The sequence below is a fragment of the Caenorhabditis elegans genome, chromosome IV, assembly GCF_000002985.6.
Source record: "Caenorhabditis elegans chromosome IV".
NCBI lineage: Eukaryota > Metazoa > Nematoda > Chromadorea > Rhabditida > Rhabditidae > Caenorhabditis > Caenorhabditis elegans.
This window is the reverse complement of record NC_003282.8, coordinates 5127005-5152616: the sequence shown is the minus strand read 5'-3', so window position 1 is coordinate 5152616 and position 25612 is coordinate 5127005. Positions and strand designations below refer to the sequence as shown.

Sequence of the window (25612 nt, the reverse complement as noted above, 5' to 3'; positions counted from 1 at the left end):
TTTCCGTTTATTTATAAAAAGTTGTAAAAAACAGAGGTTTTTTTGTTTCCGATTTTTTGACATAATTTCCGTAATTTTTGCTACAGCTCAATTGCAGAGCCTATAAAAATTTATTAAAATGTTTATTTCAGAACATCTTCGATCAATTAATGTCAGTGACGTCATTCTTCCGTCGGTTTTCAATCGACGTTGACAATGTTGGCGGCTCTTCTTCCACATCTGCACCTGGCTCGGCGAGCAGCAGTGGACCAACGAAACGTCGTGGAAGGATAGCTGCTTCAATTGATTCAGCTCGACGACGATTGTCTTTACAACATGGAGCAGGTGGTCAGGATCCTGTACATTTGCAATCCATCGCGTTACGTGGCAGAGGAAAAAGTGAAAATGGAAGTTTGCCCGATTTGATTGAGGTTAGTTTAGTTTGAAAATTTAAAGACGAACTTGAAAAAAATTAAATTAGGTTAGTGTGTGCTGATGAAAAAATTTCAACTGTTTCACCATTTCTATTTAATTTTTGAAAATTGTTTCAGTTAGTAGGGCTTTCTACTTTTTTGAAAAAAATCATCTACAGTTGAAATAAACGCTTTCCGATATTTCACAACACGTATATAAATATTTCTTGTTTCACATAAATATTCCAAGTAAATTTCCATAATACATATTTTCACTTTCATTTTTCTTTGCTCATCTCTTTTTCCTAATCGGAGCCAATTTCATCTAGTTTTCTACATATTTTCACTTATTGTTACATATATTTCCAAAGATTCCGTCTCCAACATGAGCTCCCCATCGGTAGGTTTCTTGAAAAATAATATTTTTTTTTTTAATTGGAAAAAAATCATTTGGAGCATCAATGAGCTCACAAAAATGCAATTTCCTGCGGCGTATAATATCTGCTTTTGTATTCTGAACGATAACCTAACTTTTTGGATTGAAAAAAATGATATTGTAATCTCAAAAAAATTAAAATTAAAATTAAATAGAATCAGCTACGGTAATATCATTCCAAAGTTCTTTATCAGACATTTAAACTGTAGGTAACTGATTTTTTCGAAATTCATAAAAGTAGGTTTGTGGTGACTGTTTTGTTGGAATGTTATCAGCCTCAAGATTGGAATGTTTTCACTTTTCACATAAATTATGGTACGCCGCATTTTGCCCGGCAAACGCCCTGAAAAAGTGAGAAAAAATAATAAAATAAAAAAGCTCAAATTAATTAAAGTAGAATAGCGTGGTACCAGGTTTTCATTGAGTTTTAGCACTCTAGAAAGAAAAACTGGTTTGAAGCAACGGCAAAAATGTTAGTATACTAAATGTGGAAACGCAAACTTTTATTTACTGTTTCAGATACGTTATTTTTCAAGTCCTTCTTTCTGGCTCCGTTTGTGTCGGTAAAAATTAAGCACAAATTTTCAATTTATTTTGAAACAATCTAGAAGATTTACAGTATTTTGTTCTCCGCATGACCTTCTACTTATGGAAAAAATAGTATTGTCACCAGTAAAATGAGAAATTGTATTTAAACACAGAAAACGAGAAGAATAAAGAGCAGCGACCGAGAGAAAGGTCAAAGTACTTGTTAGATCATGCCGATTGATTCCCAATTGCTTTCTAAAAGAAATTATATTTATTGATTTCAAATAATCTCAAAACAAACCATCGGACTGCATTTTTCTTTCATCTGGACAAGCTCAATTTCTCCATTCTGAACTGTCGAACATGTTTGATGATTGAGGAACATTTGTGGAACGTAATAGAGAGCAGCAAACCATACTTTCCGCATTTCGCAAAAATGCACAATGCAAATTGATATGATGAATGATATGACAAGGGCGCCCAGTACCGGACTACACAGAACAAGAGCATCTTTCCATCCTTTCTTGTATTTCATTCCACGACACAATGGTTGTAACTCCCAAACGAACACAAAATAGATCATGGCGGATGTCGCATTGAACACAAAGAATGAAAATAAAGCCGACTGAAAGGAAGATTAGGTTATTCACAAAACAATGTTTCCAAACAACTCACAATTGGATATCTTTGGTAGCTACAAAAGTATGACATTCCAGAAAAACTGAACATAGCAATTCCATAAGATCCAATTCTATAGTTTTGCTTGAAATTTCCCAAATGTCCACTTTCATACTCCGAATCGTTGCCCCATCTGTATGATTTGGTAATTGCAATAAGTGAGCCACTGATAAGAATTGAGACGATAATTGCAATTATAGAATATCTGTGTTCATCAATTGATAAATCATATACATCATATTGATAGCAGAGAATAGCAGCAAGAATTGTGGCAGGAATATTGAAATATTGAGTATATGCCGGATATTTGTGAATTTGATCCATTTTGACTGATGAGAATGGACAAAATCGATAATGGAATGAGAAAAAACAGAGTTGGAACTGCGTTAGATCATTATTGATTTGTACGCAGTAAATCGAGTAGATCAATTTTTTATTTGTTTCATAAATATCTCAAATAATTGTATCTTCCCAGGTTGGAATGTCTTCTGGGTAGTGAGCGATAGAGCGCGGTTACGAACCATTTTGCAGAGAAACAATTAAGGGGGAAGAGACGGCCAAAATATGTCAGTACTCTCATAATAGTTCAAAATTTTGGAAAAGTACCTTATTTGAACATAAATAATGTAAAAGTACACGTGGAATGTATCCACTATAACTGCCAAGCCTCGGGAAAAATGTACCAGGTTTTCACATTTTTTCCTGTTTCAAAACATCACGATGTTATTTTCATAATGTCACAGGCCGATAGTTTTGAGTTTCAAGTTAAATTAAAATTTCTTAGTTTCTGCAACTTTTTGTTTTCCTTTAATTCATTATTTGTACAAGATCACCCCGAACGATTTCGAAGTTTCACGACGAATGAGTAATGCTCTTTTTTCCCTCATAAATATTCCCCGTAAATTTCCATAAAACTATTATTTCTTTATTTTTCTCACATCTCCTTTACTCTCAATAAACATCAAATTGAAGCTAATTTTTCTCAGTTTGCTACATATTTCTTCGCAAACTGTTACATTATACTTCTCATAATTCCTCCGTCAATATGAGCTCACCATCGGTAAGTTTTTTACAAAATTTGAAAATTTAATAAAACATTTGGAGCATCAAATAACTCAAAGGAATTTTAATTTCCTGTTGAGGTATAAATGGGTTTCTGTCGCTTTAAATGATAACCGTGTTAAGTACGAGTTTATTCCTAAACTTTCAATTTTTTGGAAATTTTTTTTCTGTTTCATCGTGTTTTTAAACCCCGTAGCATTGCTAATGTGACATTGGTTGGATTGTCGCAGTCGGTTAAAGTGAAAAGTAACAAAAATAATCTGGGTTTGAAATTTTAGGAAAATATTCCAAAAAAACTAATTTCTGAGTAGATTTCTTCTAGTTCGAAAATCTCGAAACTTACTTTCTCATCTACAAAAGTAATATCTTACTCGCCATCTGAACGAGCCTAATTATTTTGATAACTTGTTTGAGTATATAGTTTGTTAAAATTTCAACATGTTTCATAAAGTGAGTAAATTCTTGACTGAAACAATAGTAGGGTTGATAATTTTTTTCACTGTAACGTTGCAAAAAAATAACATTAGGTGTCAAATGCTTCATGAAAAATCCCGACTTCCTCTATGCACTTTTAAATTCGAAGTTTAAAATTTAAAATTTTGTCAGAAAACGGTGCCAACTTCTCATAAAATGTCCATGTTTTGATTGAAAACATTTTCTCCAGATTCAATAATCTATCGTTTGAAGCATTAAAAAACGTTCTACCAAAACACACGTGTTTCTTTTTTCTATAAACCGAATAAAAGTAAAATTGCATAAAATTGCATAAAAAGGAGCAAAATGTATCTCAAAATAGAGGAGGAAAATATGCGTACTCACTTTTTTCCTCATTTTTTTCTTCCGTTTTGTCATGTAGATATGTGAGTGTTTATAATATTCTTTTGTCATCAGGAAGAAATAAGATCCATTTTTGATATATAACTGGTGATATTTGCACTTTTCTTTCATTTTTCTATTTTAGAAAATAACATTTATTTAGAATAAAAATGTGTAGATTTATAAAAAGTTATAGCTTGGTTTCTTGCTGAATTGATCCAGCAAATAAATTTTTTGAGTTATTGCAAATGCTACTTATACAAAAAATAGGTAACAAATTGTTTTTTAACGTATAACTTAATCGTGAAGAAAAATTCTGAAAATTGATATTTTCAAAAAGTTTCGCCAAAAAAAAGGAAAACGATTAATTAGCTGTAGCTTATTAATGAGAAAAAATGAAACAGTAAACATTGTAAATCATTAAAACTTCTATTGGAATTTTTCTAAATTTTAATACACTTTTTCCAAATGCTTCGAGACTCTGTGCACAAAAGTTGTTCTTTTTTTAAAGGTTTTTGTTAACTTTGTGCCAAATTATATACGTTTAAAACTAAATTTGTGGTTTATTTTAAAGTTATTCCTTGAAAAAACCTATTTAAACTTTTTACGAAGCCAACGACAATGCCAACGTTTTTGTTTTAAAAAAAATGCAGCCAACTGTTTCAATGAAACATTAAATTTGGACACTTGAACCATTGTATTACATTAACTTTATCGTTCAAAACTAATCTTTGCTCATCTTAATTCCTAATTTCCTGTTTGCCTGACTCATAAAATACATCACATCCTGACCAATTGGTTTTCCATTTTTTCCTTAAAGTTACCCTGACTGGGAGCATAAAATTGAATATTCATGCGCTCTTTCTGGCTGCCAAGTTTCAGAAAACTTTTGGCCAAAAATGTGAAAAAATAGGGACGAACAAATGGGGAACAAATTGTAAAAAAGTTATGGTGTTGAAACTAAGATACTGAAAAGTTCGTTGAAAATATTCTTGAAATTGGCTGAAAATGTTTTTAAAAATTTACTGTTTCTGCAAATCAGTAAATACTGTGCTCAAACTTTTGTTTTTTTTTTAATTTTAATAACATGAATTGCTGGGAATTCTCTATGAAATTTTCGGTTTTTGTAGCTAACAGGAAGAAAATTTTTTTCTTAAAAAAACCACCTCGAAACTGCGCAAAACAATTCGATTATTAACTATTTCTGCACATAAGTTAAATTTACCTTCAAACTGTTTTTTTACTTCCTCTTGTATTACTTTTGGTGATATTTGCCAACTTGGTCACAGTTTTTTTCCTGTTAGCTAAAAATACCGAACATTTCCTTAAGAATTTCCAACAATGCAACGGTTTTTCTTTTGAACGAAAAATTGTTTGAAAAGAAGACACATTCTGAAAATGGAGCAGGAGGTGTTTAAAGGAAAAGTTAGAGAAATAGAGAAAAATAGAATAAGAAACAGAAAATATATGTTTTATTGGAAATACAAAACATGATCAAAGTGCACAAGGTTTGCCAACTTTTCTCTTTTTTTCCTGGAAATATTAAAGCTTTTCTTTCTGTAGGTACCAGTTTCTTTCGGTTGAAATAAATGGTATAGATGACTTTCCTGATTTTTGTGAAATTTTTTAAGCCCTGAAAACTGTTAAAATCAAATGAAAGATATATAGCGGAGCTTAAACTATGAAGTTGAGAATGTAGATATTTTAAAAAAATCTAAAAAAATTACCGTTTCACTTTATACATTTAATTTTTTTTAGTCATCAACCAAATGAAAATTCGATGTAAATATCTAGACTTTTTAATTTTTCAAAAAAGTTTGTGAGCTTGACTAAAATATAGTTGCAAAGTAATAGTCGATCATAGATGCCGAGGTTTACCAGTGAAACGAAACTTTTTTTTTCATTTTCCTCCACACCCTCCAGTAGGTTTAATCTGATAACTTTAGTGAACTTTGATCAGAAATTATTTTTGACGAAAAAATAATTTAAAAAAAGGTGATACTAATAGTCCGATTATTCGTGGTTTCATTTGGAGATGGGGTAATGCCAGTGTGAAAAATGTTCAAGGTATTTTTTATGGTGTTAGAATGAAAAAAATGTTGTGGTCAAACTCTTTAATCTACAGTCAAAAAATTAATTCATCAGGATCTGACAATCCCCAAAAATTTGGCGGAAAAGTTCTGAAAATATTACATTGGTAGTATTCAGTTATTTTTTAGATAACGCCTTCAATTTACAACTTTTTGTTCTACAGTGTTATTACTAGAATAGCAATTTCCATTTCAAAAAATGTTCAGTCATTTTCAGACATGTAAAATTTTCCAATAAAATGATGCCAAAAAGGACGGCTGCGTCATGAAGATCTTTGAAATATACTGATTGTCCAGTGCAACTTTTTGTTGATTTAATAACGCAAAAGCAAAACATTATATCTCAAAAGTTTCCCTAGAAAAAATAAGATTTCTTTGGAGTTTCTTGTGAAAAAAGTGTGAACATTTTCAAAATAAAAGTTAAAAATTTCAAAAAGCTTCTAGAATGTTCACTATTTTCTGTCAGCAAAAAAACAATTCTACAAGTCTTCAAAGTAACAAAAAATACTCTGTAATGCACTCGAGATCGAAGTTTAAGAATTTGAGACTGAGCTTCAAAATTTCTATTTGACAAAGAAAAATTAATTTTTCAATTACTTAATTTCAGTAAGTCTTTTTTTAGGTTTTGCAAGCCTACTAGAGGCTCTAATATTCATAAAATGGTATCTGTATCCACTCTAGTTTAATTTCTGATCCTTCAAACTTTTTTTCCAGTGTTCTATTTTCCATCCATTAATTTCCTTTAGATGATTATTACCTTCTAATCCATTGCCACTTTACCTTCACAATCGGGTCTTCCATCCCATTCTCGCCTAATTCTCCCAACCTCCCACTCCTCATTTTTCCCGAATTCCCACGAATAAACACACTTTCCCTGAGGAGGTCCATCCCTGTTTCGTATCCGTTTTCGTTTTTATGCAATTCTATGTGCAAATGTGTATTTTTGGATTACGTTTGAAACAGAAGATATTGCTTCGACTTTTTTCTAGATAAAAAATAATGCGTGTACTTCAAAAATTGGGATTCTGCCTTGAGAAACAGGTAAGATTTGATTATTAAGAAAAAATTTCCACTGTTTCACATAAATATTATTTAGCTTCACCAAAATAGGAGGTTGTTTATCTCTTTTTTAATTATTTAACAAAAAAATATTTTAAAAAACCTTGTGGTCATAGTTGTTCAAAATGGTAAAGTATGATAAATCTGGCTATTTGAATAGCAAAAATCAAATTAATTACACTTTTATTATTGGAAGTTGAGAATTTAACTATGAAATGCTTAGAGAACGGACTATGAAAGTAAAAAAAATCTTTAATTTTAAAAACAAGCACGCTGAGGTAAATTCAGTGGATTATCTGAAAAAAAAAACAAAACTGAACACCTCTTTGGTTCAATTAGAAAAATAATAACACTTAATTTAAGCATTTAAATTTAAAAAATTAAATTTATTACTGAATTTCACACAATTCTGCTCGGCTTTTCAAGAAATCTAGCAAGTATTAAGCAAAAATTATTGTGATTAATTTGTTGTAACCGTCTTAAACAAGTTCACTTGACAAATTTAAACTGATTCAGAAGAAAACAAATGTGAAAAAAATGTCTCAAAATTAAACAAAGTGCCGAAAACAGCTTGAGAAATGGCTGATTTTGAAATTTGAAAAAAATGAGCATGACATAATTCTCAAGGATTTTCCCATATAAAATTAGAGTCATACCTTCAAAAAACTCCCCCGAACACCTCACTACTTATTCGTATTTTCAGAAACGGGAAACACCTCCAACTACAGCAAATACGGGAGTATCGGCGACGAAGCGTGTTTCCGTGATTGCCACTGACAGAGATAGAGCCTATTTTTTGAGGCAGAAGAATATGAGGAACAATAAGGGCCACGCTGAAAAGGTTAGTTTATTTGGTATCTTCCGTATGTTATTAATTAAAACAGACCAGGTAAGTTGAAAATAAACAATTTGAAACAGTGAAAAATTTGGTGTCGGTGTAATTTAATAAAACGAACCAATTTCAAAAACATGAATAGAGTTTAAAAAAACGCCACATCTGGTTGGTTATGGGCAATCATTTAAAAAATTGGATCAAAAAACAAAAAATACGGTTTCATGAAGTTTACAAAAGGTAATGTAGAATTTTACCATCACTGTAATTGCTATCATGAAAAAAAAACGTCTCGTTAAACATTGTGAAAAACAAAAGAAACATAACTATTTTATTATCATTTTCTACAAGACAGAAATAGTCTTCAAAGAGCATCTGAATAGTCTTAAATAAAACAATAAAAAAAAATCGTACCAGTAATTCAAAATAAAGAGAAGTAGAAAAAATACGTTTGAAACCGTCTGAAGTTTTTATTTCAAACTAAAAAAGTAAAACAAATGTAGAAAATTGCTATAATTTTTTTTGTTGAAAACCCCAACCGACATCTGAATTTAAAAAAACCCCCAGTAAACTTCAAAAGCAAAAGACTCCTCCATTCCAAGTTGCAAAGTATACCCACAACGTCAATGTACTTCCATCAATCTCAATCACCACTCAGCTCCTTCTGCTTCTTCTGTGTTTTCCTCATTTTCACCTAATCAATCAGTTGGGTCACTCAGAGCACGTTCAGAGAGTGTCAACCCGTTCCAACTCTCCAGAGAATTTGCTTTTTTCGTTTCATTTCGCAATGATTTATACCTGCGTTTCGCTATCTTTGGACCAAAGTGCGAGATTTTTTTCGAGCAAAAATACGGATTTTAGAAAGATTTCCAATAACAGGAAGTTTATTTTTTGGCCTCAAAAAAGTACTGTTCATAGTGTTTTTTAATAAGTTCTTAAAGAAGTTAATATTATAATATTATTATAATTCTGTAATTAAAAAAAATTAATCAAAACTTGTAAATTGTTTGAAATTGTGTATTTAACTTCACATCACATTTCTGCAACTTCACCAAATGTGAAACAAAAATTACAGAAAAAAATGTTTTTTTTTTGCTGTTTCATAAAATAATTTTATTGTGATCAAAAAAATATAAATATTAGTTCCTTTTTAATGGCAAGTTTTACTACGTGTTCTAAATTTTTTAGTTTATTTTAAACTTGCACCCAATTTGCGATATTGAGCCACAATCAAAAAATCAGAGAAATCAAACAGAAAATATTTTAAGCTTTGTTAAATTCAGAAAATATTTCAATGTTCTCCATTTTTTATACAATTTTCATACTACCACAGAAGATACACAAATATTAAATAAAAGTTCCAGAAAAAACAACTGTAAACATAACTTTTTTTTGCTGTTTCATAACTAATTTAATTGGGATCAGAAAAATTAATATTATTTCGTTTAGAAAAAATAATTAACTTTTTTCTCAAATTTGGCTGTTTCACTGTGTTTTCATAATATCGAATATTGTTTAGATTTTGTTTTTTTAGGAGTTTTACTACTAAAAATTGGGAGTTTTAGGAATGAAATAGTATGTCACTATTTATTGAAACAACTGACAAGTTAAGCCGTGATGATTTGATGTTTATAAAAATTTCAAAAATACTGTTGTGAAACATTTATTTCACAAATCGACTTGAAACATCTTCTCAAAGTTCATAATTTTCAAAATATTTTTCTATAAATTCACATTTCATGATCCAGTTAATGAACACAAATTTCAAAAAAAACGCAAAATTTTTTCTGCTGTTTCACAAAATAATTTTAAAGCAACTAGCAAAAAATATATTACTCCGTGATTGGTATCTTTTTCACTTTTTTCCAGCATTTTGTCTGAGCACAAGGGAACTCTCATTGAAAAGCACAAATAACACATGACTCGCCGGATTCTTGCAGATTTCATCCGTTATTTTCTCTACTTTTCCTCTCATCGTATTATCCATTTAGAAGAATGGGAAAGTGAGCTCAAAGTACTCAAACTATAATAAAAATATTAGATTAATATTCTCAAATACCCTTGAAGATCTTCGAAGAATTGGCAAGTGATTTCAAATTTTTCAGTTGAAACATTTTTGAAACCGTAAAAAATTGGGGTTTTGTTATGATTTTTTTTTGAAATTTGCTATGCATTTTCTTTACTCTATATAAGCATTTGAGCTCAAGTTGTCTTATTCCATAATCTACAAAACTTCCACTTTCTAATTTAAAATACTTTCATTCACACTCCAATCTTTTTTGCTCTTTTCCGAACGAAGAAAATGCGAAAAATGAAATGTGAGAATCGTCAGCGATGATGCGAGGATATTTTATCTTTTTTGTGTACTAGTGCACAGCCTAAAGGCCATTCAAACAAGTTCAAGAACAACTTGATCTCTCTGTTTCTGAAATATTATCTTTTTTTGTAAATGTTACAACAAAGGGACTGTTTCACTTTTACGCCAAAAAAAGGTTTGTAATGTTGAATGTATTCAATGTGACAATTTTTTTACAGTTTCGCGCTGGCTTTAAGTGCTTATGCGGTTAAATGGTTTTGGTGTAAATGAAATTAGGCCTATTTTTGGAGGTGCAGAACAAATCTGATAGTTAGTTTTTTTTCATGTGATTTCAGTTTTCATTTCAAAAAAACCTTGTTACTCTGAAATAGAATATAAAAAAATTCAGCCGAAAACTTCTTTGAGCTTTGAAAAAATTATACTGTTTCAACAACTCTACTGAAACTGTTTGTGAAAATATATTCAATTGATCATTCATGTAACGGTTCATGAAGTCATGCTTTAAAGTTTTGATAAAACAAAGAATAAAATGGATAAAATTCCTCTGGATTTCTTAGAAATTGAATACACCAACAGACGCATTTTTTGTCTTGTATTTGAAAACAAATTATTCAGCTGTTACAGTTTCCCAGATATTTGTAGTGTAGACTCTGAATCACATGTATGTTTTTTTAAAATTCAATTATTCTGCATTTTCTGCACATCGAACTTATTGAATCCTTACCAAAAACTAATTGTTAACAGTCGACAAAAATTATCAGGAAAATCCTAATAACAAAATCTACTGTTTCAATTAATCTACTCAAACAAGTTACAATAATTTATTTAATTAATTTCACCTTTCTTCGAAAAATTAAAATGATGAAAAAAATCACGATGGTAATTGATAAACGTTTTTCAGCCTTGTACATAACTACTCATAAAATATAATTCAACTGTTTTGCGAATTAATCATACTGCAAATTTCCAGTATAAGTTTTTTAATCCCAAATCGAAAATTTCCTTCCTTATTGCTCATTTTTTGCATTCTTTCCACTGCCTGCGTCTCTTTTCAAGTGCAACAAATTACGAATTCTGCAGTTTCTTCCGACAATTCTGACGACTAATAAAAATAGAAAAAGCTCTTTTGCCACCCAAATGTTTCTGGGCGAAATCTGATCCTCAAAGAGTTTTGCCCAATTTGTTTTCACACATTTACCCAAAATTTTCGCCGTTTTTTTTGTTGGAATCTTCTCCAAAAGTTCAGACTTTTTTGGCTTAATTCCTTGAAAGTTTCGTGAGAAATTTTGGAGTCAAAAGTACAAGTCTACGTGACTTGTTTGATGGCATAGGATTTAAATATTTCAAATAATTTCGTGTGGACCACTTACCTGATCTATAATTTATCAAAGAGATCGGTTTGAATCTGATAGATTTTCCGGTTTTTGAGAGCTTATTTTTACGCCAAAGTTATTTCTGATATTAAGAAAAGGAAACTTACTTTTATACAATATGAAACACTTGCGTGAAAATTTAATTGTTCAGACTATGTCACAAAAAAGATAGAGCGGTTACTTTTGAAAAAAGTGATAAATTTAACAGTCATTTCTTAGTTTTACAGTGAAAAACACTTCACAGTCGAGTAATTTTTCTGATATCGGTTAAATTAATTATCATCTTAATTCAAGATTTAATGAATGTTATGAAACATTATTTGTTTTAATAAGTTAAAAATTTCTAAACTTTTGTTTTTTTTTCGGTTTTCGAAGTGTTAAAGTGGTAATCAAGAAAAGCTTATGAAATAGTTTCCTATAAATATTTAAACTTTGTGAATTTTGTGCGAATTGTAGACTAATAAATGTTTAAAAATCAAATTTCTCATTTCTAGCACATTTAGCCAGATTTGAACTCTAATGGTAAAAAGAAAAAAAATTCTGTTTCACCGAAAAATCATCAAGAAGTCACATACACATTTTTCAGTAGGAGTAGGATCTAACTTTTTTCTTAAAAATCGCCAGCCAATCATTTTTAAAAGATTTCAACTTGTTTTTTATTTTAAAATGAAACAACTATTAAGACTATATATAGCAAAAGTTTCAATGTAATTATTTGCCACCTAATATGATTAGCTAGTCATTACTATTTACACATTCAGATCCTTGAAATTCATCGTTATCTATTTTGAATCTTTGCTTCAATTCTTATCATCATTATCGTCGTCGAATATTTATTGGAATCGGAAGTAGTTGGGACAGTTGGTTTGACGACCTTCAAAAATATCTCTCTTACTCAATTCTTCATTTTTCTCAATTTCCGATTTTCATCTGCAAACCACAACATTTTCTTCTGAACCCAAATTCCGAATTCTTCCATTTTTTACTTTGACACTCTTTTGAAATTCTCTTTGCTTTGTGGAGACGCAGACATTGAAACATATCTTGAATTACTAATGCACAACACATTTTCCAGAGCGCTGGAGAAAAATATTGCACTTTTCTTATTTTCAAGGTACTTTTTTTTTTTCGAAAAAATTGGAAAACTAAACGGAACTGGCCTAGTAATTCTCCAATTTTATTTATTATATTTACAAAAAAATTTGTTTCAACTTGTTTTCAAATTTCTTATACAAATTTTTCCTTCGATAAGTCAGTCCATTGTATCGATTTGTAAAAAGATATTCTGAAATTCTTAATGGGCTTTGCTATGATCGTAGTAAAAAATACAACTTTATTTCAACCATGGCCATCAAAAAATTGGTCTAAAAACTTGCGGTCTCAAAATTAATTTTGTAAAAATTGTTTCAGACAGTTTTCAAATTTCGGTTCAATTTTTGTAAAATTTATTTACGATAAATTTAAAACTGAAGTTTTAATTATTTTTTCATCCATTAAATATTTCAACGGTGGAGTACATCAAAAGATGTGAAATTGAATTTTTGTGTGTGTTTTCTCTTGTTCCCATTTTTTTTTCATTTCAATAGAAAAAAAAACATAGTGCTTCATGCTCTTCTGTTTTTGATTGGATTTGCCCGTGAAAAAAGTCGGGAAATTGAATTTTCCAAAACCACGTGATTTTGTGTTTTTTATAGAGAGGAGCACATAGTTTATGGTCTAAATTTGTTAAAATTGAGATAAATAATTTCAATGTTTCAAATATGTTTTTTTTTCAAATAGATCAAGTGACATTTCTTTTAATATCTAATATATCATGATCAAATTTAGTTTCAAATAGTTTTAAAGCGTGTTTTCTCTCAATTATCGTAACTGACTAGAATATTCTCAACTTTTTTGTGGTTTTTGCTGTATCTCATTCATCTCATTCATTGAGCAACTTTGAAACAAAACATTGTAATTTATCGAATACAATTTTCAAAAAGTTGAAGACTGTCTCTTAACGTTATGACTACTCTAAAAAATAGATTGGCTATGAAGGCACGCCTACAAGAGACTACCTACCACGACAACCCAGAAAAAGTTATTTATTTATTTTTTTTTCTGTAAAAAATCGTTAGCTGAAGTTTGGAGCTTAAACACACCTGAAAGTTTGGTTTCAAAAATCAAATAATTTTATGTTTTTACGGGAATGAGTTATAGGCTAAAAATAATAAAATTTGAGCAAAATCATTTTACTGTTTCAAGAAAGTTTCAATAAAATATATAATTTTCTAAGGTGTTGTTTTAATGATTTATATGTCATTAATAGTTCACAAAATCAGTAAGCACATGAAAGAAACACTGGATGCCTAATTCAATGAATTAAATAAAATGTTAAACAATTTTCATTTTTCAAATTTTAGGTTTTGTCTGTTTTACAACCATGTTTTACAATAATTATTTTTAAATACGTACTTCATCCTTTTTTCCAGTTAATAATTAACCAAAGTTCTCTTAAAGCTTTTTCATAGTTGCAGTTTCCCTCCTTTCTTTTAATCTTTCATCCGTTCGTCAAACATAATCCTCTAAACTTTTCAACAAAAAAAAAACACAGTCCTCCTGTAGCTCAAGCTCCCACACTTTGTGTGCTCAGTTTCACAGCAAACATTTTTTTCTGTTTAATTCGTTTTATTTCTTTTTTCTCAATTTTACAAAGTTAGTCAAGTGAATTAGAAATATTGCTTGTTGGTCACGTTTCATGTGAAACCTTTGAAACAGTAACTAAATTTTTTGATATTGAAGTTTTATTATTTTACCGTTTCAGTGGAAGCATACAAGTTCTTTTACCTACTATAAGCTGCTAGAACTCCTTGTTCCCGTTTCCTCAACTTTTTTTGGGCATTTTCTCTCCGAGAAAAAAGAAAAAGGAATAAAATTGTGAAGCAGTAAAAGAAGAAGAAGAGGAGCAGTAGTAGTAGCAGGAGCAAGCAAAAAAAAAGAAAACAAAACAAGTTGACAATGGGGCAGAGATGAGAATTTGATTGGGAAACGAGGAGGGGGGTCCTCACTCGTTTTTTCTCTATCGTCTCTTCAACCAAAAAGAGGTCCTTTTCTTTTCACATTTCAACGTCTTCCTTTTATCCTTTTCGAGAGAGAAAAAATGGGCGGAGTCAAGACATCAAAATTTTATACTGACTTTTGAGTTTCGTCTTGACTTTTTTATTTTCCTCCGTTTTTGATGACGACGATACGTTGAGCTTCTCTTTTTTCGTGATTTTTATGTAGGCTTATTTGAAACCGGAAATAATTTTTTATTTAACGTCAGTGTTAATATGAATACATCGAGTTGTATTGTTTCTGCGTTGAAATTCGCTATTTAACACTTTTGAATTACACAGATGGTTAATATTTTTAAAAATTTCTAGATTTTTTTCAAAATTTTCAGAAGAAGAATTCAAAAGTTTCCTAAAATATTCCAAAAATTTCTAGAAGTTTTTATATGCTTTTCAATAGCTTGAAATTTTAAGCTCAGAATGTATGGAATGTATGGAATGTATGGCGTTTAATTACCTTTAATTTAAATTTTCTATATAAAATTATCTTCTTGTAGTTGCCGAAGAACTTTGGATTTACAAACAAGTTGAAACATGAACTATGTTTTATCTCAAAAATAAAAATTGGGAGTAGCTGTAAAATTTTCATATCTCTATTGCACTACTTTTTCGTTAAAATATTGAACATAAAGCATTTTTCACGTGAAAGAAAGGTACCGAAAAAATAAAACAAATGATTTCAAAACAACTTGAAACATTAAAAATTTATAAAGTCAAGTTTTTTTGCAAGTAGTTGACAAATAATCATATTTATGTTTAATTTTTGAATCAAGCTCTAACAAATTGAATCTCTGAGAAAAACTGAATTAATTTAGCTGAGAACGAAGTACAAATATAGACGACAAAAATTATTAACTATTTGAAACAGCTCCTGTAAAATAATCAAATTTGAGTAAAATACACTTGTTACACAGCTAATAAAAAATTAATATCAAATTTTTCGCTGCTTCAGTCTTAATTAGATAAATACCACGTCCCAAATCTTGAGACATTTTTAAGGAAAAAGTTCACGGAAGTACTAGGCAGTTGAAAATTGAATTAATAAGAAAAAAATCAAAAAAAAAAAATATCTGCGTCTCCAATCTCTAGTCTTCCAAATTAATTTCATCCACCCCATATCATTTCTTCACCTTGAAAAACATTCGAAAAACAACAATTCTCTGTTACTACTACTGTCTTGTTTTGTCCCCTTCATCCATTTTCGTAGTTCATCCTTCTCAACTGATGGCCACCCGTCACAATCTGTCGTTCTTTGTTTCTATGACGTCTCCGTGATCCATGTGATCTCTCGTTACGCTGCTTAATCCGGTCAACCCAGATATGCCCCACACACACACACTCACCGACACTGTTTCACCAAAAAATGATTTCTTGGAAATGATTTTAAATTGTCTTAACATTTTAATTTTTTAAAGTGAGAACAAATTAAAAATAATAATAATTTTAAAAAATCTGTTCTGTTTCACCGATTTTAGAATAGTTTTTGGAAGCATTTGCAATCAATTTTCTTTCTTATGCCTCCAGAAATCAATACTATTTGGTTATTTCTTGGCTAAATTTTAAAGCTAGAGTTTTGCTTTTTTAGATCGGTGAATTAAATAGACCAGAAGCGAGGCAAAAATTTGAGTCATTTGTATTAACAAGGTGAGCAATTCTAAGAGGAAAAAAACGTATGCAAATCATATTTTAAAAATATCTCAAAAATTCATCATAGCGATGAAACAGTAAAAAACATTTTCCTTTGAACTTTCGTATAATTTTTATTAACGACGAGACCTTTATTCCATTTCCCTAGACACCCTCGGCCTCTTTGTTCTCTTAAATTTTGTCTAAAAATAGAAAAGATCATTTTGATTATCATGTCACATTCCCAGACGGTTTCATAGTCATCTACAACCCAATAATATTACAACTGCTGATCGTAGAATTAATTGGCTGGTTCTTCTTACGTGTAAACAGTTTTGATCATTTGTGTCCGCTGAATAGTGGTTGTTTATATATGTTCTCTTAATTTTCCATTTATTAGGGTTAAATATTTGATCGATTTTCATAGAAATTAAGTCTAATTTAATATTGACAGTGGACATTTCGATTAAAGTACTCCAAAAATTACAACATTACATTAAAAATATATTGAAACAGTTAAATTATTTTTCAAAAATTAACCTTTTCCGCCTGTAATTTCAAATATGTAAATAAAATGATTTTCAAAATTTTCCAAGACCGAAAAAAACTTTTCAACTGTTTTTACTTCTCTTTATGTTTTCACTTCTCATTTATTAAAAATAATTATTTTTTACGACAGTTTTCGAAGAATTATAGTTTGGTGAAGCATTAAAATTTGTTTCGAAAAGATTGCTTTCAAAAGTACTTTAATTTTTAATTTTTATTAAGCAATTTTTAGCGAACTTCCCCGTTTTGAAAACTTAATCTAATTTTTTTAAAAGTAAATATAGTTTTAAGCATTGCGCAATAATCATGCGTGTCAAAATTTTAAGATTTTCCGGCAAAATATTTTGTTTTTACCTTTTTTTTCTTGAAATACGATTTGAAACATATTTTGACTAATTTGCATGAAATTTTATCGTAAAACAATTTGGTAATGCGAAAAAAGTTGCTGAAAATCTGATTTAATAATCAATAATATAGCATTTATTCATACAGTATCCGGCAAAAAAATGTGTATGAAAATTTTGAAACTTAATTTTTTTTACATTTACAATTGGTAACGGCCTGTTTTCTAAAATTGTAAATCGAAATCCCCATTGAAAATCTCATCCTATTTAAACGGAGCACAGTACCTAATTTCCAATTTATTTCAACTTTTTGATCTACCTCTTCATGCCTCCTGTCCTGTCAAGATCTCCCTCTCTTTCCCTCTCTCAATCTTGTGGTTTTCTTGACACAATCAATCTGGTATTTCCCTGGTGACTCATCCCTTTTTCGATATTTCTCTCTCTCTCATTCTTTTGCTTTTTCTGTGTCTGTGTTGAGTGTAATAGGCAACATTTTTTCAACCCAGTTCTCATGTCCTTCTCGTAAAACAATCTTCTTTTTTGGGCAACAAGAGGTTTTTGGGATTTTGAAGGAAAATTTATTGGTTTTGGGAAAATATTGCTCTTTGTGGGGAAAAAATTGTGGAGGTGCTGTTTCACTTATGTTTTTTTATATCTCTTCAAAACTACTTGAAATAGTGAAATTGTTGTTAAGGAACATTGTTTTATTTAATTCCTTTCGCCTCCTACTGAACATTGAATATTAAAAATTTCCTAGAAAAAATTTCCTACGAATAATAGGTTTTACACATGTTTAGTATTTAGTAAAATGTTTCCCGTTCCAAAATATATTGTTTTAAATATATTTTCAACCAATTTCTGTAAGAAATCCTGGCAAATACCATTCAAAATCAAAATCAAAATTTGAAGATATAATTATTTAAAAAAAAAACCTTTTATAATTGATTGTTAACACTTACAAGCTAAAAAAATGTTTATTATCCCTTAATCCTTTTCTCAAAACAACACGTTTCTCCTCTTTGATCTCTAATCCTCCACGATGATCAACAAAAAAGTAGCAAAGATTTTTCAAAAATTTCCTCAAATTTTCCAATTTCTCCTAGCCACCTCATCCTCTGTGTTTCAAAAGAGATAATTTTATCGAGCTTTTTCTTCATTTCTTCTTCTTTTTCTTTCTCTCCCGTTTTCTAAAATATCCTCCAGCACCACCACACTACTCCACACTCATTTACACATCACACCAACCAAATAAATTCTGGAGGGGGGAGACTTCGGGAAAAGAGGAGCACACAGAAGCTTCGCAATTTCCACTCTCTACCTCTGCGTCTAGTTGGTTTGAGAATCTCTACAAGTTCTGGTCATTTCCTGCTGTCCCTTTCCACCTCCCCAGCATCACCATCCCTTATCAGTTGACACATTTTCATTTCCATTTCTACATTTACACATACACACATACACACACTCGTCACTTTCTTCTTTATATATTTCTAGAAATCATCCCAGTTATCACTGTATTATCAACATCATCTTCTTATTCTTATTCTCAATTAGAACAATTCTTCCTATAGACACTGGATCACGCGCACGCCGGTTCCAAGAGTGTCTCATCGGCCCGATTACCGGACGCGTTGGCACTGTGTCTGAAGGCTGCGCGAATGGAGACATCGAAGGAGTTCGAATTCCGTCCGGCCAAGGAGACGTCACGCTCCAAGAGTCCCGGTGGAATCGTCGGAAGACTTTCGAATTTTGCGCGAAACAAGGCGAGGCATTCGTTGAGTGAAAAAGGTTCAAATTCGGTTGGTGGAAGTGGTGGAGCAGGTTTTGATAAACCGAGAAAGGTACTTTTTCTTGGAGTTCATGGGATGTCACTTGAAAATTCTTTCCAAAAATTTTTATAAAGATACACGAGGCATTTTTGTGGGCATTATGAGATTTCATTTAAAAAATCCGGTTGAAAAATAATTTTAAAAATAAATTTGAAGTTTTCTATGCAAGTTATATTTTTGTTTAATTCTTAAATTTGGGAATTTTTTTTGTTTAAAGAAACCGTATTTTGTTCATTTCAATTTTAAAATTTTTCAAAATAGGAACCTATCGTCAGTGGGAAGATCTCCAAAAAAGCCAAATTTGAAGATAAGTTTACAACTTGCGAAAACATTTACTGAAATTTTTGATAAAACAGTGAAACATTTAAAATGTTCTATGTTGATTTACAAAATATTCCACAAAACCAAAAACTCAACTGCAAAATTTTGAAATCATTGATAATTTTTTTTACTGTTTCAAGTGTTCCATATGATTTACCGTAATTTGTTTCAACATTTTTGGGAAATCAAAATGTGCTTCTAATATCTCACAAAAAGTTCTAATTTTCAGAAATTATGTCAATTTACCAAAACCATGCGTGAAATTTTCTAACTGCCCAAAACATTTAGAAAATATTTAACCTTTTCCGCACGAAAGTCTAAAATATTTTGGCAAACTCCCCAATAAATTTTTGCGAAAATTTTTTTTTAATCTTTCGTGATCAGTTCCAACAAATTTATTAGTGGGAAAAAGAAGTTCTTATTAAAAAAGCAATAATTTATTTCGATATTTCTCGCCGAGATATCAAATTTTTAGTTTTTTCCCCAATAATTAACAATTTAAAACTACACTAAAAAACTTTTTTAAATACCAAGAATATCGGAAAATGACGAAATATTATAGAAAAACCAAAATTTCCTAAACTGATAAAAAAGATGGACCAGAAAACTGCTAAACTATGAAATCTGTTAAAAATTTTTTTTACTGTTTCAAGTGTTTCATAAGTTTTTTTCAACGTTGTGAAATGTTTACTAAATTTAATATGTAAAAATCAAAACATAAACGATATGAATCAAATAAATCAAACCGGTATTAATTTTAAATTGAACAGCTCAAAATTTGACTCGAGTTCTTATAAAATTTGAAAACACTTGAAAATTTGTACTGCTTCAGCATTTTGATATATGTGCGTGAATAGCTAACTGTTTAGTGTTTGATCAGCATTGAAAACGTTTTGAACGAAACTAAACAACAGCTATTTGGATATTTTTAAAGTCTAAAAACTGTGATAAAGTATTCAATTTCACAAAATTTTTCACTGTTTCAAAATACAATTATAATTTGAGCCGTTTGATACAACTGTTAGTCTTTCTTTATTTTCAGGACCTCCTAAAAGAATTTCACAAATGCAAAGAGGCGCAGGATCAGAGATTAGATTTGAGCTCAATCGAGATCACGAGCATTCCGTCGCCGATCAAAGAGCTCACACAGCTGACAGAATTGTTCTTGTACAAGGTTAGTACTATTTTTCAAGAAACAGTTATTTTTCGATTAAAAGATGATTGTTTCCTTTTATCTTCAATTCAAATATCTTCTTATCACTCTGATTAGAATCTAGCACCCACGCTTTTTCTCTTTATCTCGAAACCGCAAGAAACAAGTTTTCTCGAGAACCTTATCATTTCCGGCATTAAAAATTTTCAGAACAAGTTGACGTGCTTGCCAACGGAAATAGGTCAACTGGTGAATCTCAAGAAACTTGGTCTCTCTGAAAATGCGCTTACATCTCTTCCGGATTCACTTGCTTCTCTGGAATCACTGGAAACATTGGATTTACGGCACAACAAGTTGACAGAGGTAATTTTTTTGCAGGTAGCAGGACTTGAAATATTTCAGTTTTTCTCAAAAAATTAACTGACTGAAACAGTTTTCACAAAAAGAATCAATCTGGATTTTTATTAGCGTGTCCTGTTGCATAAAAAGTTCATAAAAATAATAATCGTTAATTTTTTAAACAAATCTTAAGATCCCGAAAACATATCTAAAAAATTAATATTCACAAAATAAGTTTCTGAAACAGCAAAAAAAAATTCAAACTTTTCAGGTTCCATCGGTCATTTACAAAATCGGGTCGCTCGAAACATTATGGCTGAGGTACAATCGAATTGTGGCAGTTGACGAACAAATTGGAAATCTGTCAAAATTGAAAATGTTGGATGTTCGTGAGAATAAGATTCGAGAGTTACCATCTGCAATTGGAAAACTGACGTCACTGGTTGTGTGTCTTGTCTCTTATAATCATTTAACACGGGTTCCTGAAGGTTTGTTTTCAAGAGTTTGGAAATAAGTAAATTTAGAAGCGTTTGAATTTTTGCTTAAAGTAAAAATGCTCTGAAAAATTTGAAATGCAAGTTTTGAATACCTTTGGAATTTTCTAAAACCTAAAACCCACAATATATATATTGAAACGATTGAAACGACAATTGAAACAACATTGAAACGATTCAGGATGCCCCACAAATTACAAATTTAATTCCTTAGTTACTCTTAGTTACTGAGTATAACTGTAAAAAAACCTTCATAAAAGCCTTATGAAAAATTTTTAAGATTTTCAAATTCACTTGAACTCCCCGAGCAAATTACCTGAAATTAGTCATATAATACCTAAAAAAAGTTAGAGTCTTTTTATCGACGTATTGAAAAATTTTTCGAAAGTTGTATGCCTATATAAAAAAGATTATCGCGAACGTCAATGAATTACCGTTTCAAAAGTTTTACATAATTTTGAGTACTCCTAATATATTCGCTGCCAAAAAATAGAAAAGTCAGTTATTTGAAATTTTGTTTGAAAATTCAGAAAAATTATACACACTTGTTGAAAATGTTGTTCGGAGCCATTTTTAATCATTTGAAGCAAAATCCCCCATAGACAGTAATCTACTTTCAAAATGTTTTGCTCTCAATTCCTAATTTCTAATTTCCAGAAATCGGTGACTGCCATTCCCTGACTCAACTCGATCTTCAACACAACGACCTCTCAGAACTACCGTACTCAATAGGAAAACTCGTGAATCTTGTTCGAATCGGAATTCGATACAATAAGATTCGATGTATTCCAAGTGAATTGGAAAGTTGTCAGCAGCTCGAGGAATTTATTGTAGAGAGCAATCATTTGCAATTACTACCGGTAAGATTTTCATTTTGAAATAAATTTATGAAATTAGAGTTAAACAGTTTTTTTTTCGAATATTTTGAATTCAGGATAAGAAAAGAATTAATTAAAAAATTCCTGAATAAAATTTTGTTTTGAAAATGCTTATAAAAATCTCAACCAAACTATTGCAAGATGTTCTACCAAAATTGTTTTAATTGCCATTTAGTCTATTTGGAAAAACAGGCAAAGTTTCTGATTAGTCTCATTCATTTCTTAAATTGTGTTTTCAATCCATTTGCATATATATACACCATTTATTGTTTACCTTGAAACACAGCTCTCTGAAACACAGAGATTTAATATTTCACTGAATCAAAAAAAAAATTTGTAAAAAAAATAGTAAAAAAAATTTCCAAAACTAATTTTTTCTAAACTACAGTACTTAGCAAATTTTTCAATGAACGACTGTATTTTCAAACCTAAAAAACAATTTCCAGCCAAACCTGCTCACAATGCTTCCAAAAATCCACACAGTGAATCTCTCACGGAACGAGTTGACTGCATTCCCGGCAGGCGGACCTCAACAATTTGTGTCCACAGTCACAATTAATATGGAACACAATCAGATTTCAAAGATTCCAATCGGAATATTCTCGAAAGCAACACGATTAACAAAACTGAATTTGAAGGAAAATGAGCTGGTCTCGTTGCCTTTGGGTAAGAATTTCTTGAAGTATAAATTAAACAAAAAATAGTTTGAATTATCAATCAAAAAGCTGAAAAAGTGTTTTTCATTTAAAAAAAATCGTTGGAAAATTGGTGACTAATTCAGTTTTAAAACTTTCAATAAAGTTTTTTTGAAATCCATGTTTCAGCTTCTCTTTAAAAGAGAATAAATTATGTTTGTAAATAAAAATAATCTTCAGATTTCACTTTTTCTCATTAAGTAAATAAAACAATTTGTTTTTCAAGTTTTTAATTGAAAAGTTGAAAATGTATTTTATATTTATCAAAAAATCTCCTTTAAAGCTTATAGTCTATTTGAATTTCAAAATTTTTTAGCGCAACTTAAGGCCAAAATTTTTCAGACATGGGATCTTGGACATCAATCACCGAGCTCAATCTCTCCACAAATCAATTGAAAGTTTTGCCAGAAGATATCGAAAAACTTGTGAATCTGGAAATCCTTGTGCTGTCCAACAATCAACTGAAAAAGCTTCCAAATCAAATAGGAAATCTCAATAAACTCCGCGAGCTGGATCTCGAGGAAAATGAATTGGAGACCGTTCCAACTGAAATCGGATTTTTACAACATCTTACGAAACTGTGGGTTCAGTCAAACAAGATTTTGACTCTACCAAGATCCATTGGAAATTTGTGTTCGCTTCAAGATTTGCGATTGGGAGAGAACAATTTGACAGCGATTCCCGAGGAAATTGGTGAGTTTTTGGTTCATATTTCAAGTTATTCTATTAATTTGAGTAACTCAATGAAGAACATTGCGTAGTGTATGCAAGTTTTCAAAGTTAAAAGAAAGTTGAAAAATACCAAATGTGTACAAAGTCTTCGATGTACTGAAAATCAAAATCAAGCGTAATGCCATAACATCAACTAAGAAAAACTACAGTTTTTTAAACGAACATATTGAAACAATACTCTTATTCAGCGGGAAAGCTTTAAAGATAAATAATTAATTAGTGTTTGAAATATGCGCTGTTTTAAGTTTCAGTTTAAACCAACTAGTTTCAATACATGCCGATTAGTTTAATTTAGTTTGCCTGCCAGTTTCTTGAAAAAACCACAGTTTTACAATTTTTCATTACTCAACTAATTTTGCGAAATTTATTTCAATACATTTATGACACCATTACTATATTAAAATAGGTTTTTGGTTGTTTAAACTAGACAAAATGTGTTCTTAAGTGCACTTTTTCCGATATTTCTCAAATAACCCCATCGTAAATTTGTAAATATTAAAATTTCTACAGCGAAATTACAGATTGAATTTTTAAAAGATTTGAATTTTTAAAGATGTATGCAAGGAATTTAACTTTTTGCAAATAAAGTTATTCTATGTGTTTTAGTATTCTGTTTTATATCTCTATGAGTTTCGAGGAAATTCGCATTTGAAATGGTCTCGCCGCGCGGTTCGAGTCTATTTTCATTTCTTTTTTTGTGAAAAAGTTGAGTAGATGTTCTACGCGCGACCTACTAAAGTTAAATTTTCACAAAATTAATTACTCGATGTGCTTTCATTGATTTTCATTTAATTTTATCGATTTCATAGTAAGTGGAAACATTTTTTGGAACAATTATGAAAACTAACTGTTTCACGATGTTCATAAATACGTTCTCTTTTATTTATATATGCTATATATGCGCATTCCACTAGAAGAAAATTTTTTTTATTATTTCAAAACAAGGTTAAATTGAACAGTTATGGCAAATTGTCAAACTTTTGTAAAGCTATGGGCTTTTTGAAAAAGTAAACAAATCTTCTCAAGTTTTAACTTCTACAATGTCTTGATACGATTAGATAGCTCTTTAAAAAATTGTATGAAAAACCCTTTTTTTCTGGTCAGCATCCAGAACTATAAAGGCCGAAAACTGAGTATTTACCACTTTATACTGTGAATAAAACATCTTTTTAAAACTTTCGACAAATTTTTCAATGATGTTTTGTTTTTGGTTTTTGTTCAGTGGTTTGCACTAGAAGAGTGATTTTTAACAATTTCGTTACTGGAATTACCCGACTTTTAAGTTTAAATTTTGAAATTCACAGAACCTTAATACTCAAAACTCAAATTAAAATTGATTTATTTTCCAAATTCCTAACATTCCAGGCCACCTCGACTCATTGAAATCTCTATACCTCAACGACAACTCCTCTCTTCACAATTTGCCATTTGAGTTGGCACTGTGCCAATCGCTTGAAATAATGTCAATCGAAAACTCTCCACTTTCTCAGATTCCACCTGAAATCACTGCTGGTGGTCCTTCACTTGTGATACAATATCTTAAAATGCAAGGTCCCTATCGAGGAGTTGTGATGAATTCTCAATAATTCCCCCAATATTCTACTTCAATTCAAAAAACCATGTTTCTTGTCTTCTACGGGTTGCAAAACTTGTTTTCGCTCCAAAATGTTTTTTTTAATGTTTTATTTTTTTGAAACTGAAAAGTCACTTTTTCTTCTCAAAATATCATATTAATATGGTACTTTTCCAATTCAATTGTGTCTTCCCGATTTTTTCTCTCAAAAAAGGTTTTGTTTATTAATTATTTTCAAATTGTGAATTCCAAAAACTTTCTCTCGTCCAGTTTCCCAGCTCCCCCGTTGCATTTCCCCCTTCTTCCAAAAATTTTTTTATAATTTTTTGTTCCAAAATTCTTGTTTCTTTTAATGAATTCTAACAAAATCAGAAGCCACTTGCAGCAGTTTTGCACCAGCTGCCACGTCA

General features: G+C 30.4%; 2 protein-coding genes and 52 non-coding genes across 57 annotated transcripts; 40 read left to right on the top strand and 14 right to left on the bottom strand.

The window, feature by feature from the left end:
• Positions 1–125: 125 nt before the first annotated feature.
• Positions 126–25576, top strand: soc-2 (Leucine-rich repeat protein soc-2; the record flags this gene model as incomplete). Of its 4 annotated transcripts, none has more annotated exons than NM_001306829.3 (9): positions 126–410; positions 7765–7902; positions 20381–20512; positions 20702–20854; positions 21102–21318; positions 21982–22184; positions 22649–22868; positions 23240–23590; positions 24995–25576. In NM_001306829.3, 9 exons carry the CDS (start codon positions 150–152, stop codon positions 25213–25215), a joined length of 1896 nt encoding a protein of 631 aa, NP_001293758.1. The 4 variants fall into 4 exon arrangements, with proteins under 4 accessions (NP_001293758.1, NP_001293759.1, NP_741391.2 ...); NM_001306830.4 differs by lacking the exon at positions 126–410 and adding an exon at positions 3080–3094 and having other exon boundaries at positions 24995–25215; NM_171332.5 differs by lacking the exon at positions 126–410 and adding an exon at positions 6994–7043.
• On the top strand, positions 535–555 carry 21ur-3717. Its single transcript, NR_053667.1, has one exon.
• On the top strand, positions 1384–1404 carry 21ur-2878. Its single transcript, NR_053666.1, has one exon.
• On the bottom strand, positions 1404–2524 carry C24D10.5 (Transmembrane 9 superfamily member). The gene is made up of 3 exons (NM_068326.2): positions 2032–2524; positions 1658–1981; positions 1404–1611 (listed from the first exon to the last, which is right to left on the bottom strand). Exons 1-3 carry the CDS (start codon positions 2356–2358, stop codon positions 1585–1587), a joined length of 678 nt encoding a protein of 225 aa, NP_500727.1. The 5' UTR covers positions 2359–2524; the 3' UTR covers positions 1404–1584.
• 21ur-9051 lies at positions 2783–2803 on the top strand. Its single transcript, NR_053665.1, has one exon.
• 21ur-14180 lies at positions 3309–3329 on the top strand. The gene has a single exon (NR_053664.1).
• On the top strand, positions 3310–3330 carry 21ur-1146. The gene has a single exon (NR_053663.1).
• 21ur-11239 lies at positions 3584–3604 on the top strand. Its single transcript, NR_053662.1, has one exon.
• On the top strand, positions 3982–4002 carry 21ur-15634. The gene has a single exon (NR_053661.1).
• 21ur-11328 lies at positions 5541–5561 on the bottom strand. Its single transcript, NR_053660.1, has one exon.
• 21ur-4816 lies at positions 7912–7932 on the bottom strand. The gene has a single exon (NR_053659.1).
• Positions 8157–8177, top strand: 21ur-7064. Its single transcript, NR_053658.1, has one exon.
• Positions 8286–8306, bottom strand: 21ur-13578. Its single transcript, NR_053657.1, has one exon.
• 21ur-10768 lies at positions 9034–9054 on the top strand. Its single transcript, NR_053656.1, has one exon.
• Positions 9037–9057, top strand: 21ur-12973. Its single transcript, NR_053655.1, has one exon.
• Positions 9420–9440, top strand: 21ur-9366. Its single transcript, NR_053654.1, has one exon.
• 21ur-6233 lies at positions 9730–9750 on the top strand. Its single transcript, NR_053653.1, has one exon.
• 21ur-6527 lies at positions 9952–9972 on the bottom strand. The gene has a single exon (NR_053652.1).
• 21ur-7649 lies at positions 10472–10492 on the top strand. Its single transcript, NR_053651.1, has one exon.
• On the top strand, positions 10677–10697 carry 21ur-6916. Its single transcript, NR_053650.1, has one exon.
• On the top strand, positions 10678–10698 carry 21ur-905. The gene has a single exon (NR_053649.1).
• 21ur-11159 lies at positions 10681–10701 on the top strand. The gene has a single exon (NR_053648.1).
• On the top strand, positions 11040–11060 carry 21ur-7898. The gene has a single exon (NR_053647.1).
• Positions 11041–11061, top strand: 21ur-9353. The gene has a single exon (NR_053646.1).
• 21ur-14043 lies at positions 11044–11064 on the top strand. The gene has a single exon (NR_053645.1).
• Positions 11835–11855, bottom strand: 21ur-7010. Its single transcript, NR_053644.1, has one exon.
• 21ur-9509 lies at positions 12170–12190 on the top strand. Its single transcript, NR_053643.1, has one exon.
• 21ur-3864 lies at positions 12832–12852 on the top strand. Its single transcript, NR_053642.1, has one exon.
• Positions 13029–13049, top strand: 21ur-10611. The gene has a single exon (NR_053641.1).
• Positions 13030–13050, top strand: 21ur-15178. Its single transcript, NR_053640.1, has one exon.
• Positions 13032–13052, top strand: 21ur-12793. The gene has a single exon (NR_053639.1).
• On the top strand, positions 13033–13053 carry 21ur-7327. Its single transcript, NR_053638.1, has one exon.
• 21ur-9624 lies at positions 13863–13883 on the top strand. Its single transcript, NR_053637.1, has one exon.
• On the top strand, positions 14038–14058 carry 21ur-3835. Its single transcript, NR_053636.1, has one exon.
• 21ur-15344 lies at positions 14424–14444 on the top strand. The gene has a single exon (NR_053635.1).
• Positions 15187–15207, bottom strand: 21ur-13011. Its single transcript, NR_053634.1, has one exon.
• 21ur-4409 lies at positions 15476–15496 on the bottom strand. Its single transcript, NR_053633.1, has one exon.
• On the bottom strand, positions 16334–16354 carry 21ur-8507. Its single transcript, NR_053632.1, has one exon.
• 21ur-13358 lies at positions 16747–16767 on the bottom strand. The gene has a single exon (NR_053631.1).
• Positions 16752–16772, bottom strand: 21ur-5852. The gene has a single exon (NR_053630.1).
• On the top strand, positions 16965–16985 carry 21ur-10994. The gene has a single exon (NR_053629.1).
• On the top strand, positions 17870–17890 carry 21ur-7559. The gene has a single exon (NR_053628.1).
• 21ur-13770 lies at positions 19513–19533 on the top strand. The gene has a single exon (NR_053627.1).
• Positions 19514–19534, top strand: 21ur-3853. Its single transcript, NR_053626.1, has one exon.
• On the top strand, positions 20208–20228 carry 21ur-4804. The gene has a single exon (NR_053625.1).
• On the top strand, positions 20361–20381 carry 21ur-8784. Its single transcript, NR_053624.1, has one exon.
• On the top strand, positions 20364–20384 carry 21ur-12303. The gene has a single exon (NR_053623.1).
• Positions 21012–21032, bottom strand: 21ur-7532. Its single transcript, NR_053622.1, has one exon.
• Positions 21805–21825, top strand: 21ur-2269. Its single transcript, NR_053621.1, has one exon.
• On the bottom strand, positions 23081–23101 carry 21ur-7462. The gene has a single exon (NR_053620.1).
• Positions 23131–23151, top strand: 21ur-14289. The gene has a single exon (NR_053619.1).
• Positions 23738–23758, bottom strand: 21ur-2318. The gene has a single exon (NR_053618.1).
• On the top strand, positions 23911–23931 carry 21ur-9616. Its single transcript, NR_053617.1, has one exon.
• 21ur-4118 lies at positions 24523–24543 on the top strand. Its single transcript, NR_053616.1, has one exon.
• Positions 25577–25612: the final 36 nt, after the last annotated feature.

Excerpts from the sequence above, each read along its gene's own strand:
- C24D10.5 (NM_068326.2), bottom strand. The coding sequence starts at position 2,358 with ATGGATCAAATTCACAAATATCCGGCATATACTCAATATTTCAATATT. Across the intron at positions 1,982-2,031 it reads GCTACCAAAGATATCCAATT|TCGGCTTTATTTTCATTCTT; the intron begins GTGAGTTGTTTG and ends TCTTCCTTTCAG. Across the intron at positions 1,612-1,657 it reads AAGAAAAATGCAGTCCGATG|AAAGCAATTGGGAATCAATC; the intron begins GTTTGTTTTGAG and ends AATTTCTTTTAG.